The following is a 20,377-nucleotide window of genomic DNA, read 5'->3' as shown; positions in this document are numbered from 1 at the left end:
TGCTACATCTCTGTGAGGTAGGGCTTCTTATTTATTCCCATTTTACAAGTAAGGAAACTGAGCCTCAGGGGAAGGAAGGGACTAGCCCAAAGTCCATCAGCAGATGAGGATAGAGCAATGGTTTGCATCTGCAACACTTTGGTCCCGAGGGCTCTCTTATGATACCACATTTTGCTTTTGGGTGGATTGTACAAGGAGCACTGGTGCCCTAACTCTTGTTCTAGCTCTGCAGAAAACAGGTTGTATGACATTGGACAGATCTCTTGCCTTCTCTGAGCCTCACCACTATCAATCAGGGATTCAATGATGTAATGACATTTGAAGTATCCAGCACAGTCCCTGGCATGTGATAATGGTCAAGATGACCACAGGAGGGTGAAGAGAATGGGAAAGTCATAGTGCCTATGTACAAAGAGAGTGGTAACGTAATAGAATGAAGGACCAACTTCGACAGGCGGACGGCTTCCTGCCAGAGGGGAATCTGGACAGAGACTTGAAGAATGTAGAGATGTTCCCCACCCATCTCCCTTCCCCAGTTCCAGGTGAGTACAGGGTTATAGCTTTGAATGTGTAAAGAGGGGGTGGCCAGAAATGAGACTCAAGAGGTAGAGGTAAGGGGGGGGGTACGTATCCATGGGCCTTGAATGCCAAGCCAAGGAGTTTGGCTTTTGCCTCTGAAAGGCTTTAAGTAGACATGTGTCATGATCAGTTTTGCAGATTTGCAGTTTAGGAAGGTTATTCTTGCTGTAGCGTAGATAGCAGACAAGGGAGGTGAGTAGGGCTGAAGGACACTGGGCTATCCAAAGCCCAAGTTAGGGAAGATCAGAGAAATGATGTAGGCAGTAGGACTCGGGAACCGCAAATTGTGTGCAGCCCCCAACCAGGGTGTGAAGGGCTGGTCCTCATGTTTATGTTATATATGTGTTATGTTAGTTGAGAAGCCCTTTGGGGGAGCCTGGATCCTCCAGCCCAGCTGGCTAGACACTGCCCCCCCATACAAAGGGCAGTGGAAGTTAGCACCCCCCATTCCCCCCACCCTCTGAGTTCCCTGGGAGTTGATTGAGTATTTATTTCCATTTCTCCACTGCCCAGCAGGAGCCTCACTCTGCAACTCCATCCACATCAAGGGAGGGGAGGATGAAAGTCTCCAGGCCAGGCCCCAGGGGGATTGCTCTGAAAGAAATCCTCCTCCCCCATAGGGAAGTGGGCCAGAGAGTCAGATGGCCATTCCCCTTCCCCGTGGTCCCCTCCCCTCCCAAGCCTGCTGGGCTTTCCAGCCTCTACATCATCCTTTCTGGGAGAGATCTAAGGATAATAATGGCAATGAACACTGCAGGGTGGCGCTTCTTGTGAGAAGTTTTATCTCTTTGCTAAGTTACTGTGTTTACTTCTCATGACAGTCTCTTTGGAGGTGGCAGAACCTCAGAGAGGATAGGTGACTTGCCTAAGATTACCCAAAGCTGGGAAGTGGCAGGGCTGGAACCCAAACCCCGGCCAAGCTCAGGGCCCGCACCAAATGCTTTTTTTGGGGTCTCCTCCCCCAGGCAGGGTGAAAGGCCTGGGAAGGGCCCGACTTCCTCCTGAGGGCACCAGGCTGCACAGAGAATGTTTAGGGGGTGCAGAGTTGAAACTCAGCGGCTCATTTATTATGAACTCGGCTGTGAGTGGATGCAAGAAGTCTGTGGTACTCTTTCAAAGACTTATGAGAAGTCTGGCTGCTTGGCCCTCTGGCCTCCCAGTTCTGGCAGCTGGGTTTCTAATTGGGGGAGAACAATGGGCAGAGGCAGAGGAGAGAGGAGAGCTCTTCCGGTTCCCACACTGATAAGACTAGGCTTCTAGCCTTCTCCCCTCACCTCCCTAACCGTCAGGGTCTCGGGGTCTCAGCTCAGGTAAGCCCCATCCACAGGACCTACACAGTTACTGAGCCCAGGGGAGGATTTGCCAGAACACTTGTGCTCCTTGTAGCAGATCCAATTTTACTCCCCTGAGCCTGAGGTAGTGGCCTCCACTAGTTCTCCCCATCTCTTTCCCCTTTCCCAGGCAGAGGGGCAGACACATACACTACAAGCCCAAGCAACTTTTGTCATTAAAAAAGAAGAAAAGTAAAACTGAAGTAAGAAGCAAAAAGACTGGGAGTGCAAGACTGGGCCACTGAAGGGGGAACATTGTCCAATCTCTGCCCCCAGGGGCCCTCTCCACAGCAGGGGGGTTCCTGGGAGGTCCAGGGCTCAAGACCAAAGCCTCCCTCCACCCCTGGGCCACCTCTGGGTGCCTGACAACTCTCCCCCCGCCCCCAACCCCTGTCCAGGTGTGTAGACTGGAAAATCCAAACTCACCCCTCTCCCCAGCCCCACACTGGGAATGCATCCACCAGGCAATTTCTCTCCCAATCCCCATTTTTAAAAGTTTCAATTTATTTATTTATTTATTTATTTATTTATTTATTTATTTATTTATTGACTGTCTTCCTGACCTTATAAACAGAGAGAAGTGAAGAAAGGATGAGCTGCAGAGGGAGGAATAAATGGTGCCTAGTCACACAAGCAGTTTCCCTTCTTAGAAATCCAACCACAAGTCCACGGTGAGAAAATAAGTCTGCTGCTTTCCCTCTCCTCTCCTGCTAGTTTTTCTGCCTAAGCCTGTCTCTCTCTCTCTCTCCCCTCTGCGGGTTCGTCTTTCAGCCAGTCTTTCTCGGTTTCAGATTCCTTGTCTACTTCTCACTAATGTCTCTGGACCTCTTTCACTCATTTAAAGAAAACGAGGGTATGAGCTGGAGAAGAGGGAACCCTCACCCACCCAATCTCTTTCTTACCAACGTCCCCCCACCCTCTCTCTTTCACTCGCGCGCGAGGACGCATGCACACACACACACATACACACACACACTCCTGCGACCTCCAGATGTTCCCGACCGTGCGGCCATCTGCTGAGGTTGCTCAGGCGCTCCGGGGGAGGGGGCAGGGATCCCGTTTGCAGGAAGCTGGGAGCCAGGCAGACTGGAGTGGGCGGGAGCTGCGTGCGCACTTTTGAGACGCTCCCTAGGGTGGAACCCGGGCTCGGCTAGGGCTCCGCAGGCAGCCGGGGGGGCGGGGCGGGCGCGCGCCGGGAAAGCCGGCACTTTGGCGACACTCCCTAGGTCGTCGGGCGGCGGGCCCGAGCCGCCACTGGGCGCTGGGCGGGTGGGGGGACTCCCTTCGGCGGGCGGGGGCCGGGGGGCGGGCCGCGCTGAGCCGAGAAAAGCGCCGGCCGGAGGGCCCGCGTCTGGGCCGCCTGGGTGAGCGCGCCGAGGCGGCTGCGGTGCAGGCTTCCAGGTGGGTGTGGGTCCCGGCGGAGCGGGAGTGCGCGCTGCTGACAAAGGTCCGGAACCCCGACCCCAACCTCGCCTCCCCATCCGGCGGGCAGGCGGCGCTGGACTCTGGGGGCGGGCCCCGGGCCCCTCAACTTTTCCTGGATCCAGGGCGTCGGCAGTGGCTGCGGGGCGCCCGGGGCTCGGCCGGGGTAGGGAACCCGTACCAAGGGGAGAGGGCTTCCAGGAGACAAAGGCTCTGGGCGCGGGCCGGGGGCCGGCGCCTCTGGGGTCTTTGTGCGGACACGTGCATCCCGCGTTTGCGGGTCTTTGTAGATTTGGGTCCGGGGATGTGCATCTGCGTGCGCCTTTGTGTGTCCGTGGCTTTGTGTGGCTGTTTAGTGCCTATGTCCACGTTTTGTGGGCCCGCGTTTGGTTGTGGGTGTGGGTGGGCTCATCGTCGTGTGTCCGCGTACGTGGTCTGTGCCTGTCGACGTGTCTGGGTTGGATGTCCGTGGAGTGTGTGCGCGCTGAGAGCCAGACACCACCCAACTCCTTGCTCCCCTGCTGTCCACCCGGGCCCCCGACTTGACTTCAAACTTTTCAACTGGTTCCTCCGGCAACAGCCCCCGCCCTCCTCCCGCGGCAGCCGGGGCCGGGGGGTTGCAGCCATCCCCTCTTTCTCCTCCTGGGGTCCTTAGAGCCGCGAGGGGGTGGGATAAGATGGGGCGGGGGGTCAGCCGGGGCGGGGGGTCAGCCGCGCTAGGGGACTCGCCCTGGCCGGGGCTGGGCGGAGCGCGCTGGACACCCCAGCCGACCCAGCTGGGAGAAGAGAAGTAAGCGGTCAGTCCTGGGCTCCGGCGGCCGGCGGCGGCCGGGTGTGTGTGTGTGTGTGTGTGTGTGTGTGTGTGTGTGTGTGCGCGTGCTGGAAACGGAAGAGGAGATGGCAGCCGGTGTTGCCAGCCCCGCTCTTCTCGGAGAGAGTGTATGTGACCGAGAGAGACGTGTCTGTTTGGCGAGAGGCCGGCCCCAGCCCCCGGCTCCGCTTTGAGATCGGCTCTCCGTCAGCGTCCCGCCCCCGCCGGGTGGGGGGACCAGCCCTCCGATCTGGTAGGTGAGGAGGCGACGGCCTTTGGGATCCCGGCACCTACTGGTTCCCAGTGGGACAGCTATGAGCCCACAATACGGCTCTGGGCGAGTTGCTCAGACTCTCGGGGTCGCAGTCACCCTGCAGTCGGTGGGTGCGAGAGAACTCCCCTCTGGGCGCCGATCGTGCAGTCGGGATTACCCGCGCTGCGGAATTCGGACGGAGCCGTGCCGCCCACACTTGGCCGGGAGGAGGAGGTGACTCAGGAACTTCTCCGATCCTTCTGCCTGCTCTACCCTTAAGATTAGTCCAGACTTGTGGAGCCTAGGTCTGACCAAGAGGGAGTCCTCAGCGGTGGGAGCCTGCTGGGCCTTTGATGTGGAGTCTCAGAGATAGCTCTAACACTATCCCTCCCCGTCCTCTCATCCCCTACCCTCGTCTTTAACGCGGAGTTTTGGGGATGCTGCAGATGTGAAGGAGGGCCACAAGCCACTCACCTAGGAAGGAGGCAACTGCTGGCGCTTTTTTCCCCCTTTCCGTGTCTCAGTTTCCCTTCTGGAAAGGAAGGTGTTGACAACTCCCCTCCCTTTCTGTTGTGGCTGACTGGTTGAGACCCCAGAAACTGGAAACACTTTGATTTTTTTTTTTTTTAAGATTTTTTTTTTTAATTTATTTGGCAGACAGATCACAAGTAGGCAGAGAGGCAGAGAGAGAGAGAGGACGCAGGCTCCCCGCTGAGCAGAGAGCCTGATGTCCAGCTGGATCCCTGGACCCTGAGATCATGATCTGAGCTGAAGGCAGAGGCTTAACCCACTGAGCCACCCAGGGGCCCCAACACTTTGATTTTTGGTGCACACCTCCATTCTGTCTCCAGGCAGTAATTTGCTGTATTGAATGGGGGGAAGGGAAGGTGGCTTTGAAGTTAGAGAGGGATGAAGTGAGGTGGGCCTGGAGCCCCTGCAGCCTGAGAAAGGGAAGGCTGGGATGCAGCAGCGGAGGGAGGCCAGGGGCAGGAAGTGTCTTCCACTGAGGGAACAGCACTTTGTGGCTGTGTATTCTGAAAACAGCAAAGAGGTGGTCAGCATTGCAGACTATCAGATTGGAGGTATGTGTTGGTGTGGGCTGGGGACCAGAATTCTGCTGGGAGGGAAGGGAGGGACCCCATATGAGGGCCTTGAATGCTGGGCCTAGGAGCTGGGATTTGTACCTGCAGGTGGTGGAGAGCTGCTGGAGGGTTTAAGCAGGCATAATAGGATGGGCTTGGTAATTCCAAGAAAAATTCCTCTGGCTCGAGGGCAATGCTGGAGACTGGCAGGCCAGTCTGCAGGCAGAGTTAGAGTCAAGAACTTAGATTTTACTCTCACTTTGTTTCTTCCTGGCTCTGTGACCTTGGGCAAGTAACTTTACCTCTGATTCTCAGTCTCCTCATCCTTAAGATGTGAGTAGTAGTAATTCCTGTCTAACTGATCTGTTGTGAATGCCAGATAGGATGAGGAATGACATGTGCTAACAAAATGAGAAGAGGTTTGTGGTATGCCTTCCCCTGGGGCATTGCACTGACAACGGAAGGCAGAGACAGCTTCAGCTGTGGTCCTAAACCTGATTTCACCACCTGGCAAAGCCTGATGTTTCCTGCAAGCGTGGGCCAGATTTGTCCTCACTAGCAGCGGGAAGCTTTTCGTCCAGGACATTTCATTCATCTGGTTTATCCCCTTTCACGTGGCCGGGGCCCACCTAGGAGATGGGCAGGACACAGATCCGAAGACAGTCAAGACCACAAAGTGTATCATACTTTGCTATAAGTGCATCATACAGTGCATGGTAGACAAAGAAAAGGAGGGCATCTCTGTCATCTCATCATCTTCATCAGAGGAAACAACCTGTGCAAAGGTGTGGGGCCCTAGAGGCAAAATAGGCTTCTGGTCTGGCAAGCCATCTTTGTGTGTTGCCACACAAAGTGGGAGCAATGGTGAGGTCCTAGTCTTCTGTTGGGATTGTACTCCGGTGACCAGTAAGGCTGACAATTGGAGGCAGGAGGCCAGGAACAAGGCCATTGTAGCAGTCCAGGCCAGGAGGCCTCCTGAGCTGAACCTGGGCAGGGCAAGCTCTCTGCCTGGCTTGGGGGTGAGAGAGGGGAAGATGGGGACCTACCTACCCAGGGATAGCCGCCAATTCTCATTCTGTCACAGGTGACGCACCTGTTTCAGCCTGCTTCGGCTTCTGCAACCTTTCCAAACCCACTTCCCAAGTCCCTGACAGGTCTGGTCAGCATTTGTAGTCCAGGCTGGGCCCTGGATGGGATTCTTTAAACTCTGCCCCTGCTTCACCTTCAGATCTGCTGGTGTCGCAGCTCCTTTTTCTTTCCTGGCCCCTGAAAGCAGGAACATTAGGGGGCAAAAACCCACCTGCTGTGAGCACCAGTGCGTGCCTGGCCTGGGACTGAGTCTTCTTCATTTTACTTTGTGTAATCCTCCCAGTGACCTGCTGGGAGCAATATGAGAATTCTCACCATGTTTTGTTACAGAGGAAGCCTCTGACTCAGGGGTGAGGGCACATGTGAGCCCCCTCGCAGGAGATGCACTGTGGGGTTGGAGCACAGTCTGCCAGGCTGGAAAACCCATTCCTCTGCCCCATACTGCCTCCCTGTGAGTCTACACGTGCTGCCTCTCACCAAAGGGGACTTGGCAAGCTTCAGAAAGAAGACACGCTGGACAGAAAAAAGTCTTGGGAGCCTTGCCCATTCTCCTGTAGATCATCCTCCTCCAGCAAGGTTGCTGGGCCCAGCTGTACCAGGGATAATGTCATAGAGGAGCCTGGGCACAGAGTATTTGGATCCTGAGTCCAGCCCTTATCCTCACTGGCTGTGTGACTCCAGACAGATCACTGAACCTCTCTGGGTCTCTTCACGTGACTGTAAGAGAGACACGTGCCATCTAACTTGCCGAGCTTGCAAGGTGACCAAACGGATCATAGCTGAGAAATCCGAAAGGTCGAGAGGTGTCCTCTCATGCAGTGGTAGTATTCTGAATGCCTAGTACAGTGTCCAGTGCTCTGTGCCAGCCCCAGTGCTCTGCCAGGACATAAAAATCCATCTGACTCCATCCCTGCTCACAGGACAGACAGATAAATGTAATTACAGTCCAGCATGACCAGCTCTAGCCATTGCCTTCACGGGCCCTTTTGTAAGTTGAGTCTCAGCGGCATAAGGAGGGATTTCAAGCTCAGACATCTGGGTGAGAGACCTGGTTCCTCTACTACCCAGCTGAAGCAGGAGAGCCTCGTCTGCAAAATAGGGACAGTGACCTTCATGGTCAAGGACTGTGGTCCTTGGTCCATGGTCAAGACAGTGACGTAGAAGGTGCAGAGTAAACTGATGTGTTTGTACAGATGTGTGGCATTAGCGATTCTGTTGGGAGAGTCAGCCCTCAAGGACCTAAAATTCTTTCTGCCTTGCGTTTCCAGAGCTGACTAAGTGGGGGTAGGGGGACAGGATGTTCATGGAATTTCCACCTGGGGATTTCACTGACATTAGCTCAAGTGAGCTCCTGGCAGAGAGCAGCCTGTCTCAGGTGGGTGCTGGGACCCTTGTCCAGGCCAAGGCTAGCCTTCCGCCCACCCCATTCCTGTGCCAGGGGCTCCCTCTTGGAGTTGTAGTGAGGAGCTGGCAAATCTTTGGCCCGGAGATGCTGCAGTGTGGCTCCAGAGGCAGGCACCTGGAGCCAGGAAGGCCTAAGCTGGAACCCTAAGCTCTGGATCAGTTTCAGAGAAGGAGGAAGGAGTTTGGAGCCTGGCCAGCCGGGGCCAGCACACTGTCCAGAGAATGTTAGTACAAGCAGTCACAGACCTGCTGGGTGCCTGGCGCTGCACTGGGTCCTTGGATGGAGTAACATGGTCATTGCCTTTTGGAAGCTTCATAAATTATCGCCATCATCGACTACCAAGCATGGAGCTCTTAGGATGTGACAGATGTGGAACTGAGTGTTTCCCACACTCTCCCATAATGCTTTGACTAACTGTCTTCATTCCTATTGAAGACACTGAGACCCAACAAGGTTGATACTTGCCCAAGGCACACAGGCACGGGGCTGGCCTTATACCTGGGTCTGACTCCAGCCGTTGAGCCTGAATTGCTGGCCTGTTCCTCCCCCCGACAGTGTCTGCCGTGGCCTCCAGGCTGGCTCCGACCCCAGGAGGGGGAAGGGACGAACAGGTGAAGAAGGCGAGTTGCTGCCCCAAGGCACCCATGCTTGAAGTCAGGAGCCAGGCAGGTAATCACAGGAGAGAATGTAGTGTGCACCCTAGGGAGGCACACGGATGGCGGGAGAGGCCCCGGCTGGGGGATGCGACTCTGGGGCCCGAGTGGACAGAACAGGCTTTGTTCCGCAGGCAGGGCCACAACAGGCCAGGTGGATGCGGGGGCCGCTGGCCGCAGTCAGGCACCGGGTCCTGGGCCCTGCTTTGCCATTTCCTTGTCATCATTACCAGTTACCCAGGATCTCTGGGAGACTTTCCACTTTCCCACCCTGAAGTATCCAAGTTTGAGGAAGAGCTGTGCAAGGGCCAAGAGTGGTTCAGAGCTCCTCACTGTAGGTTCAGATCAAGATGGGGACTCAGCTGGGGGAGGGGAGACTGTGGGGACAGCGTGCCTCCGTGCCAGGGTGAACTTGATATCTGTAGGCAAAAGGAGAGGTGGGAGGGTTTGGGGAAGGGGAGTGATGTGGCCACACCTGTCCTGGGGGCTGTCTGAGCAGGCCCTCGCTGTCACAGTAGGGAGAGCTGCCTGGAGTCTGTTAGTAAATAGTCACACGGCTTTGTCGTCTGACCTCACAGGGCCATGGGCCAACTTTCCTTAGAGGCACAGTGGCCTTGCCCAGAGGACATTATGCTGTGTACCCCCAGCCCAAGGTGGGTAGTTTCTAAGCCCTTGTGTTCTGTAGGCTGGCTGACCAGTGTCTTATCTGCAGGTCAGGGTTTGGAAAAGAAGTGATGCATCTTGGGCCAAAGATCCTTTCCCTCCATTGCTTTCAATGGGGTCCACCTGTCTGCCTTTCCCTTTCTTCCCAGGGTCGGTCACAGGTCCCAGAGGGAGGCAGAGTCTGTACTGTTTTACACAGATGGGAAAACTGAGGCTCAAAGAAAGAAAGAAAAAACCATGAAGGTCACACAGCTAGCAGCACACTGGGCACGAGAATCCTGTTTTCCTGGGTGCAGGACAGATGGTAGCGATCTTGTTCCGACTTGTTCTCCTGTCTCCGCTGCTGGTCTGTAAGCCTTGTGAGGACAAGGACCTGGTTCCCCCCACTTCCACCCAGCATGCACCTCTCATGGTCTTGCTCAGTGTCCTGCACTTCGTAGAGATTTAGTAAATGCCTCTGGTACATGATGACCTCCCGAGATGCTGGGGCTGCTGGGCTGTACCTCTCACTGTGAAGCCACAGGAACTGAGGCTCAAGGAGGAGAGGGGACTCCTCCACAAGAGTGAGCAGACCAGGCCGGGGCTCCTGGCTGTCCTCCAGGGTCTGTATTGTCACCATGCACGGTCATCCTGTTGCCTCCCCTTCAGCCCCCAAAGAGAGGTGAAGAGGATGGGGGAGGGCCCTCGGAGGGAGGAAGCACAAGCACTCATCATCTGCCCATCAGTCATGTCCTGGCACTGTGGTCTCTGGTAGTTACAGTGACCCCTTGAGGGAGGGGTTGTTGTCTCCATTTTAGTGAGAAGATGGGCTGAGAGTGGAAGTCACTTCCACAGGTCGCCCAGGTTAGCACATCAACAGCTCCCAGACTTGTAGCTCCTTCAGAGCCAGGAATGGATCCCAGAATGACAGTTCTCATCTGGAGGGCCAATGCTCACCAGTAGGTAGAGGCCTCCCAGAGCACCATGTCAGGAAAAGCTCTGGGGCCCTGTGCAGGTACCCCCAGGCTGCAGTGCTAGGATTGAGCGGTGACCTCCATAGTGGATATGGCTGTAGGTCGGCTGGAAAGGTACCATCTTTCCATCACGTGGCCTCCACCCCTGGGCCCTCATTTCTCTATGGGAATATTCTGCTTCCCAGTCTCATCTTAACACCTGTCCCCTCTGAGGTCCATGGGACCATCATTACCATCCCAAATTCATAGTCTAAGGAACCAGTCTGAAGAGGTAAAGTGACTTGCCCGGTTCACACTGCAAGTCAGTGTCCAAGGTTTCTGGCTCTCTGTGAAGGCCTTTCCTCTCCACAAAGTGGAGGCTGGTGGTTTCTGTCAAGGAAACTCAATGAACTCAACATTATTCATCCCTTCTTCCATCCAGCAGCCCTGTGGAGAAACAGCATGCCTCCCAGAAAAGAACTGCTCTTCCAGGGGGTGCTGATAAGAGCTTGGACATGTTTCATGCGTGTGCTGAAGGAAGGAGGAAGAGAGATGGGTCAGGCCTGCCTGCTGGCCCCCACCCACCTGCTCCCTGTCTTGTGGGGAAAGACAGGGTAGCCCACACTGCAGTCTTCCAATGTGCTAGGAAGCCTGCCAGGGGCCTCACTGCCACCATTCTAGTTCATGTCTTCCACAGTCCTGTGAGCTGGCTATTCACATGTCCATTTTACAGATGGGGAGAGTAAGGCTCAGAGATTGTGGCTAGCCAAGATCAGAGAATGCAGAGGTGGCCATGGTCTTTTAGGAGGCTCTGTTAGTGTGTTTTTCAGTGTGTTTCATGTATATTTCTCCTGTAAGAGAGGAAATAGGGGGGGGGAAAGGAGACTAAAACGTATTGAAATTGCTTAAAGTTCTACCACCTAATGAAAAACTACTGTGGCATGGATATATTTTCTTCTGGACTTCCAAAATTAGGATTTGGGTTGGTTGTGTTTGTTTTTGTTTTTGTTTTTAGTGCATAGTTAAGATTTTCCTAGACATGCAGTCTATCCTTATGATACCTAGCATTATGGCATCGGCCCCCTCTGTGAAGCCACAGACTTTTTTGAGCATGATTTCTGTGGCCTCTGTAAGATCCCTAGGAGACTTCACCAGCCATCCTAGTGGGCTGGGAAGCCCTAGCCTGGAATCAGAAGACAGGAGGCTGAATATGGGCCACCATCACCTCACGGGGGTGCTGTGGACAAGTCACTGCACGATGGGTCACAGGCTCCTTATCACTCCAGGGTAGGGTGGCACACCCCATTCTGCGGCCCTCGCAGCATCTAAAGAGCAAAAAGGCCTTTTGTAAACTATAAACAGCCCACGCCCCTGGCCAGAATATTCCTTATTTTCCCTCAGTCTCCCCTCTGAGAAAGTTCTGCCTTCCCCTTGGCTCCTGAGGCTTTTGCTAAGGGCTTGGAGCCACGGTGCCGGGCCCTAGCATCTCTGAGACACTTGTGTGCAAAGTCACCCCTCCTTATGTTACCCCAGAGGGGATCTCCTCTGGGCAGGACAGGGTCATGGACTCTTAGACACCAGCCCACACCTCCAAAGTCTTAAGGCAAAGGCATCTCGGGGGCTTCTCCTTTCTCTCCACTGCCTGGGACACCCCAGAGAGGCCTCTGGACTCTGCTGTGAGCTCATGAAAGCCTAGGGCCACTGAGTATTAAAGACCGTGGAGCCTGGCCTGAGCACTCTGGCCGCTGCCCTCCTCCTTTCCCAGCGAAGTACAGAAGTGCGTGTTCCACTTAAACCGAACCAGTTTGGAGATTACCAAGGCCAGAGTTCAGTTCTCATCCTCCATGTCCTCTAAAATGGATCCAAGATGGCTGACCTTCTGTTGTGACCGCAGATGTGGGAGCAAATGCCAGTCCAGCACTGGCCCGTCTTGGGGACCGGCTCAGACTGCCCCCGTCAGCACTTGCCACTGGGAATGTCCAGGCCTAGCACAGAACTGGGCCCCCGGCAGAGGCAGCCGCTGCGCAGGGCTGGGGAGGACCTTGTCTGGGGTGCTGAGGGAGCACCCACAAATGCAGTTACACAGGTAGGTCTTGGTCTGTGCTCTTGCTCCCCTTACGTCAGCTGTCCTGCCTCCAGCGGCTGGTAATGACCACCTTGCCTTTGTGCCCAGCCCTTCCCAGTTTGCATTGCACTTCGGTGGGAGTTGAGTTGAATCACCTCGTGTGAAGAGGGCAGGATAGGGATGACCGCTTTGCGGTGAGGAGGAGAGGCGGAGGCCTGGGGAGCGCCGTGAGAGGCCCCTGCTCTGGGGAGAGGGTTTGGGCTGTGTTCAGGCTGCGGGTTACATAAGCAGGAGCTCATGAGGGGCCATCTGGCATTTAATAGGCACATTGTATAATCACCTTTGGGAACCAGAGGGTAACCGCAGGGGCCTGTGGTGGGGGGTGGGGGGGGTTGTTTAAACCCCAGGAAGGGTGCGTATGGGCAGATCAGCTTGGCAGGGAAGGTGGGGCTCTGAGTGGTAATGAACCCCTGGGGTGAGAAGCTAACCCAGCAGAACAAAGGGGGCCTAGAGCAACTCAATATTTTCCTTTTGGTCCCAGACATTGGAACACTCTGTCCCGCCTCAGTTGGGACCAAGCCCAGGATGCACCTGGGCCGGGTTTAATCCTCAAATTGGACTCTACAAAAGAAAGGGGTGGGGAGAGAGGAGGCCCACATAGGGGGAGACAGAAGAGCCCCACTTCTCACCGTCTCTGCCCGAGCCAGAGTGCGGATCGGATGGCTGCCCCCTTCGGTTTCATGTGTGGCTGGTAATGCTATCCCGCAGCTCCTCCCCACCCACCCCACCTTGAGGGCCAGTAGGAGGGTTTGTGGGGGAGACTGGGCAGTGGGGCAGGGCAGGGCCACCCCAGGAGAAGAGACCTGCTGGGGTGACCCTGGGTGCCTTCTGTCCCCCCAGGCAGAGTGGCCGCTATGTGGCAAGAGGGGGTAACACCAGACTGGGCAGTGAGAGGCCTTCCCTACTCAACCCTCTCTCAGCCCCCTGCAAGCCCCTCCCTTGGCACCTCTGTCCACAGAGCTGCAGTAGGTGTGAACTCAGACTCGGGTCACACAGGTGTGTGTGGGTGTGAGGAATGAGTGTGACAGCCTACGTGGAGTGCCTGGCATAGCTGACAGCTACTTGTTATGATTGTACAGGGAGGGAAACTGAGGCACGGCATGTGTCAGGGGAAAAAAACCCCTCTTGGGCATGTCTCTGCTGGCCACCTCACCAGCCCTGCTGGGGGAAGCAGATGAAAAGAGGGAACTAGAACTGGGAAGGCCTGGGTTCTAATCTTGCCCTGCTTTCACTAGTTTGGGAAAAAACCCGGGTCCTCTCTGAGCCTCTAGTTCTTCATCTGGATAATTAAGGAACCAGCCCAGCTGCCCTCCCTGGGTTAAAGAAAGGGCAAGCTGTATTAGATGTGGGGAGGGATAGGGCAAGGGCCTGGAAGGTTCCAAGGCCCCACCCTACCTGGATGGAGTCTTTCCCTGCAAGGGAACCTGCAATATCCATCCCCACCCTACCCCTTTTGTGGGTACAATAGCCGAGTTCCTAGTCCCGAGTCCCCTCCTTGGCCTGACACGGTCCCCCTTAACCCTCACAGTGACACCATGTCAGGGGAGCAGATAGCATGGCCCCCAGCACTGGCTCAGCAGAGGTGGATGGAGCACCCTAGCCCATCAGAGCTGGAGAGGCCAGCCAAAGACCCATCCAGTTCAGGAGGTTTCCAGCAGGGTGGTAAGCAGGCCTAACCCCTTCTCTGTACAGATGGAGAGACCAAGGCCAAAGAGGAGTGGGGACCAGGAACTGTATGAGGAAGAGCGTTCGGGGGAAGCATTCTGGGAGGACAGAACTGGTGGTGGCAGTGGTCAGCCATGCCTAGATACACTGGCTTATGGCTTCCATGGTTGGGCGAGAACCGTCTGGTATGGGAAGCCTGCCTCCATCCCTCACCTGTGGCTCTCTTTCCAGCCCCCACCATGCCGTGGCCCCTGCTGCTGTTGCTAGCTGTGAGCGGGGCCCAAACAACCCGGCCGTGCTTCCCTGGATGCCAATGCGATGTGGAGACCTTTGGCCTCTTCGACAGCTTCAGCCTGACCCGCGTGGATTGCAGTGGCCTGGGCCCCCACATCATGCCTGTGCCCATACCCCTGGACACAGCCCACCTGGACCTGTCCTCCAACCGACTGGAAACTGTGAATGAGTCGGTGCTGGCCGGGCCAGGCTACACCACTCTGGCAGGTCTGGACCTCAGCCACAACCTGCTCACCAGCATCTCGCCCACTGCCTTCTCCCGCCTTCGCTACCTGGAATCGCTTGACATCAGCCACAATGGCTTGGCAGCCCTGCCGACAGAGAGCTTCACCAGCTCACCCCTGAGCGACGTGAATCTCAGCCACAACCGGCTCCGGGAGGTCTCAGTGTCCGCCTTCACGACCCACAGTCAGGGCCGGGCGCTGCATGTGGACCTCTCGCACAACCTCCTCCACCGCCTGACACCCCACTCTGCAGGGGCCGGCCCTCCCGCGCCCACCATCCAGAGCCTGAACCTGGCCTGGAACCGGCTCCGCACCGTTCCAGACCTCCGGGACCTGCCCCTCCGCTACCTGAGCCTGGATGGGAACCCACTGGCTGTTGTTGGCCCAGGCGCCTTCCGGGGGCTGGCAGGCCTGACGCACCTGTCACTGGGCAGCCTACAGGGTCTCCCGCAGCTGGCACCCTATGGCTTCCAGGAGCTGCAGAGTTTGCAGGTCTTGGACCTGTCGGGCAACCCGAAGCTCACATGGGCGGGAGCTGAGGTCTTCTCGGGCCTGGGCTCCCTGCAGGAGCTGGACCTGTCGGGCACGGGCCTGGTGCCTCTGCCGGAGCCGCTGCTACTCCACCTGCCTGCCCTGCAGAGCATCAGCGTGGGCCAGGCCATGCGATGCCGGCGGCTGGTGCGCGAGGGCGCCTACCCCCGGCAGCCAGGCTCCAGCCCCAAGGTGGCCCTGCACTGCATAGACACCCAGGAACCGGCTGCTAAGGGCCCCGATGCTTTGTGACAAATGGCGTTGCCTGGGGACACATAACAGACTGCCGCTCTGGGCTCCCTAGGGTCCTGGGTAACTTATAATTTTGTGTGCCAATGCCAGGGAGTGGGGGGACCCTGCCAGCCTCTGGGGCAGCAGCATCGGAAGAGAGCTGTGGGCCGAGGGAGAGGCTTTGGAGTTGGGCCCAGCACCCAGAAGCAAAGTCTGGTCCCTCTTTCCATGTTGTCCTCCAAACCATAACTAGAAGGTCTTCGATGCCAAACCAGACAGCTGTCCCTTGCTGTCCTTCCCCACTTGTCACCAAAGTGCCTTCCCTCAGGCCTGGGCCAACCTGATCTGTGACAGGAGGAGGGTGGAAGGGAGCTACTTCTGCAGGGTGGAGGTCAGGCCCATGGCTGAGCATCCCCTGGGGCCCCCGGTTCAGTCACTCAGGGGCATGGGCTGCTTTTACGAGATAGCCCCCCTCTTTGCTCTGGGCACATGAGGCCCATCTGATCCTTTTCTTTTCCTCTAGGACCCTGGGTAGAACCTTAGTCATGGAAGGGACTAGAGAAAAAATCAAGTGCACCTCCTCAGGTGACAGATGAGGTCTGGAGAAGGAACATGGCTAATCAGAGGTACTGCGACAGAGGCTTGGCTGGCCCCAGAGCCCTGCCTCCCAGCGAGGCCCTTTGCACTTTTCTGTCTTCTCTAAATCATGCCCTCTGTCCCCTTCCTGGGCTCCCCCATCCAGCCATGTGTGCCCTTTCCCTGTCATTCCCAGGACAGGCAAGGGCCTCAGAAGTGGGCCTCTGGGCCCTGTAACCAGCCATGCGGCACAGGTTCAGTCAGCTCTCTGTGGAGCCTCTGGAAACATGAGACATGCCAGTCCCAACCCTACCAGTGTCCCACTCTGGCATGGGGTCCCGCAGCAACTGGAAATTCATCCATTGAGCCCTGACGCATACCACCTCTAACGGACTCGGCAAGGAGTCCATGCATTCCCGGAAACCCCCAGGAGCCTCCCGGATTCAGCCCCCCACTGACCCTGAGCCCCATGGCCTGTTTCCCCCATCCATCAGGAGGCAGGTACCCCCATCAGAGTTCATGCTGTCCACCCCAGGTGGTGTCTGAGCTCCCTAGCCCTGGGCTCTGTCCTTAGTCTTTATTTTATAAAAGTTGTTGTCTTTTTAATGGCCTGTCACTTCAACCCCTCAACCTCCCCACCCCTGCCGGCAGGGGATGGAAATGTGTCATTTGTAAAAAGAAGAAAAGCATTGCATTTATTCACTTTTGTAATACTGTGTCCTGGGGATGCTTTGAGGGAGGAGGTGTTGGTTGGTAACCAAGAGTATGTGGCCCATTGGGCCTCGGGGGGCTGGTCCCACAGAGATGCCCACAGAACAATGAGAACTCTGTCCTCCCCCACCAGCCCCACCCTGCACCTAACTGGTCCTTGATTGAATAAACACTATAAAGTGTCCCTCTTTCCATCCTTCACCCTGCATCCACGGCCAGGTCTTGGGCAGCCTGTTCTCCCAGAAAAGCCCAGGAGCTTCGCAGGATTGGGACAGTGAGCTGACATGAGGGAGCCAGTCAGGAATGGGCTGTTCCTTTCACTGTGGCTGCTACCCTGTCTAGCCATCTCCCCTCTCCCCACTGCCCCAGCTCCGTGATGTGTCAGGCCCTGGCACGCCTCTTGCCTTTGCTCAGGCTGTTCCTCTGGGGCCTTGTCCTTCTGTCATCCCCGCCGCTCAACTCCTTCCCACTCTAATAAACTTGGTTCCGCCCTCACCTCCTCAGCTTTCCCTGTGGTCCCCCTTCCCCCCTCCTGAGCTCCAGCAGTACTTGGTTTCTGCTTGGCATTTTGACTGCTGCAGGACCCTGACTCCCGTTTGCCTACTTCCAGTCCCCAGAGCTTGCTTCCAGCTTATTGGAATGCCTCTGCTGTCTCTAAGTTGTTCCTTCTAACTGGCCAAGGTCTGCGGGAACATCCATCACCATCATCAATGACAATGACAAGCTTTTTTCTGCTACCTACTCTGTGCCCGGGGACTCATGTTCTTCGGGTGTGAGTGGGAAGGACACACAAAAGATACCTGACCATAAGAGCTGCACAGGTAGCTGTAAGAGCCCTGTGGTAGGGCTAGGAAGTCTTTCTGGAGGAGGCAGGTCCACAGAGCTGAGGACAAGTGAGCCTGGACTGAGGGGGATGACACAAGGAGGGGGTCATGGGTGAACAATGGCACAGGACCCAGAATATTCAGGCTACAAGTATGGCTGGGATGCTTGCCCATCATGTCACTTAACCCCTCCCCCCCCCCCCAGGTGGGAGGCTAGCACCCATCAGTCAATATGGGAGTAGGTATCTGTGTGAGACCTCAACACTCATGGTCCTCAGATTGGTTCTCTATCCCTCCCTCATCCCCTGGGACAAGAGAGCCTTCAAATGCAGGGGCAGGGGGAGGGATCCTAGGGACTTTAACCCAGTGAGGCTTGGCCCTCCCTAAGTCCTTGAAGGGTGGGGGGAGGGGGCACATGGAATGTAGGTATCTTTCAAATGGGGACAAAAAGTACTAAATTACAAAAATAAAAAGGGTGCAAAGCGGTGCTGAAGGCACTGTGGGGAGGCCAGGCCTCCTGCAGAAGATACCTGAGTTCTGGGGCAGGTCACCTCTGCCCTGGGCTGCAGCGTCGCATCTGCAAAAGCGGGGGGACTGAAGCTCCACGAGTGAGGGTGGGACCGTCATACTGTGCCTCCTGTGGGGCATTACCCCTCACATTCCACGGCGCTGGTCTCCTGCAAACCCTGGGGAGAGGAGAAGCCTCCCTGGTCAGCTGCCCTTACCGAACCCAGCATCCACGCGCCCCTCCAGAGGCTCCCAGCCCGCAGCGCCACCATGTGGCCGCATATGGCTAGACACACCCTGTCCGAAGTTCCGGGTTCCGGGGGCCGCACCCGGAGGCCAAGGCAGACCTGCGCAGTTCGCAGGGCCAGCAGCTCATCCCACTAGGCACGCTGCCTTCGTGCTGTTACAGGCTGCCCTTCTGGGGTCCTGGGGCCGAGAATGAGGACATTAAAACCTTACAGAATTATAGAGATGAGTGCAAAGATCGCGTTTTAGAGTTCACAGGAAAGAATTCATTAAAATCTTGGGTCCATAAAGAACCGGCTGTGAGACTTTGGCCACATCACTTGACCTCTCTGAACCTGGAGAAGGGGGATGGAAATATCTCCCTCCACAGGATTGTATGAGTAAATGAAGCAACGTCTGTAAAGAAGCACAGTGCCCGGCACAAGTAAATGCTTGTTCCCGGCTTCACTGAAAACAGAACTAGGAAATAGACCACAGAAGCAGGTAGTCTTTGACTCCTATTTTGAAAAATGACTCAGGACTGAAGAACAATCCAAAGGTTTTGGACCGTAGAGTTGCAGGACAATACTCTAACACAAAAGATCTTCGCTCTGGGTACCGAACATAGAATAGGCCTTCAGCACACGTCAGCTGAGTTTCGGGGACAGGCAGACAGCTGAGGCACAGTTTGTCACCATGGCACAGGCAGGCTCCCACGCATCTCCTTGCATTCTGCTAACAATACAGCTGCCCCTTACTGGACACAGGTTCCTTGGACTTGGTAGGCAAATACCATTTTCCTCCTCACCACACAGCCCCAGGTAATATTGTCACCATACAGATGAGACCTGGCTTCAGCTGACCAATGGTGAGTCATTCTTGTGTGTCCTATTTCAGTGGCTGGACAGCTGTGCAGATCCCATACATCAGAGAGGGCAGGGGTGCTCTGAGAAACTGAAAAAACACTGGGATTCCATCTATTTTTCTGTTGAAAAGAAATCAGGGAAGTTATGCAATTCTAAAGACCTCCAATCAGACTGTTGGTTCTACATCATAGAGCATGAAAAAGCAAAGATCAAAGTCAAAGTCCTCCCTCCTCTCCCCACCCATGATCCTGTTTCACAAATGCAGAGACTAAGGCCCAGAGAAGAGCAGCCCAAGGTCACACGGCAGGGGACCAGGATTCTGGGCTTCAGAACTGGTGACATAATTTGTGGGACCCAGTGTAAAATAGCAATACGGAAACTCATTCAAAATTATTGAGAATGGCAAGATGGCAAGAATAGAGCATGAAATCAAGTCCAAGGCCCTTCTAAGGTCACACTGCCCATGAAGCCAGGCCCGCTGTGCTTTACTCATACTATTTTACAGAGAAGGAAGGAACAAACAGCCTGTGTTGGTCAGGATGGCAAAGAGTCATCCCTCTGGAAGCCAATTATTCTTTCAAATCTGGAAATTTCCCTCCATGGGTGTTATCATACCACCCCCTGATGTCCCCAAATTGTCATGGCCAAAGGGCTTTCAGAGAGGGCAGAGAAAGACATAGATACTAGCGCCCACCAGCTGCATCCAGACCAGCTCGCAGGATGTTTCTATGCACAAGACGCAAGCATGCCTGGGACAGAGGCCTACCCTCTGCTCCTACCTCAAGTACACTAAGATGGTAGAAGTCATCATAGGCTAATAGGCTCTTGCACATTAATGCTCAGTGTTCTGTGTTGGCTAATGCTCAGGTGGGAGCAAATGTTCATCAATACCTAATATTTACTAATACCTAATGTCCATCAATCACAGTTCCTGCCAACGGCTGATAGCTACAAAGGGAAAATGTCCAGTGGCAGTAATGTCCGCTATTGCTCAACAAATACCGACAGCCACTGTTTGCGGGGAGCTAATTGCGATGATAACTGCTTTATGCTATGGACATGAACAAATGTCTATGTGGGATGGAGACATTTGCTAACTACTGGGGAGCAAGGGGTACCTAACCACTGTCTCCAAATGTGATGTGCCCTAAAAATGACTTTAAGGCCTACGTTATAATGGTTGCTGAGACAACGGTGCTAGAGGTCAGATCATGAGATCCAGAAAGAAGGTAGTTGAAGAAGAAGGTCTCTTGCTCATGTAACCTTCTCCACCAACCATTGTGATATCCTGTCCTATTGATGACCCCCATGACCCACCTCCTAGTATTACCACCCTTCTTTTCAAATCTGGATTGGAGCCAGATTTGCTTTAATCAAC

The 20,377-nt window shown here is 55.4% G+C and overlaps 1 protein-coding gene across 3 annotated transcripts; it reads left to right on the top strand.

Annotated features, from left to right (window-relative positions):
- Window positions 1-3,179: 3,179 nt before the first annotated feature.
- On the top strand, window positions 3,180-16,761 carry TSKU (tsukushi, small leucine rich proteoglycan). 3 transcript variants are annotated; one of them, XM_082749584.1, is made up of 2 exons: window positions 3,180-3,311; window positions 14,242-16,761. In XM_082749584.1, exon 2 carries the CDS (start codon window positions 14,250-14,252, stop codon window positions 15,309-15,311), a length of 1,062 nt encoding a protein of 353 aa, XP_082605710.1. In that variant the 5' UTR covers window positions 3,180-3,311; window positions 14,242-14,249; the 3' UTR covers window positions 15,312-16,761. The 3 variants fall into 3 exon arrangements, with proteins under 3 accessions (XP_082605710.1, XP_082605712.1, XP_082605711.1); XM_082749586.1 differs by lacking the exon at window positions 3,180-3,311 and adding an exon at window positions 3,348-3,498; XM_082749585.1 differs by lacking the exon at window positions 3,180-3,311 and adding an exon at window positions 12,282-12,306.
- Window positions 16,762-20,377: the final 3,616 nt, after the last annotated feature.

Source organism: Mustela nivalis (genome assembly GCF_964662115.1).
Source record: "Mustela nivalis genome assembly, chromosome: 9".
Classification (NCBI taxonomy): domain Eukaryota; kingdom Metazoa; phylum Chordata; class Mammalia; order Carnivora; family Mustelidae; genus Mustela; species Mustela nivalis.
The sequence above is the reverse complement of the archived record's forward strand: the minus strand, read 5'-3'. Positions and strand labels throughout refer to the sequence as shown.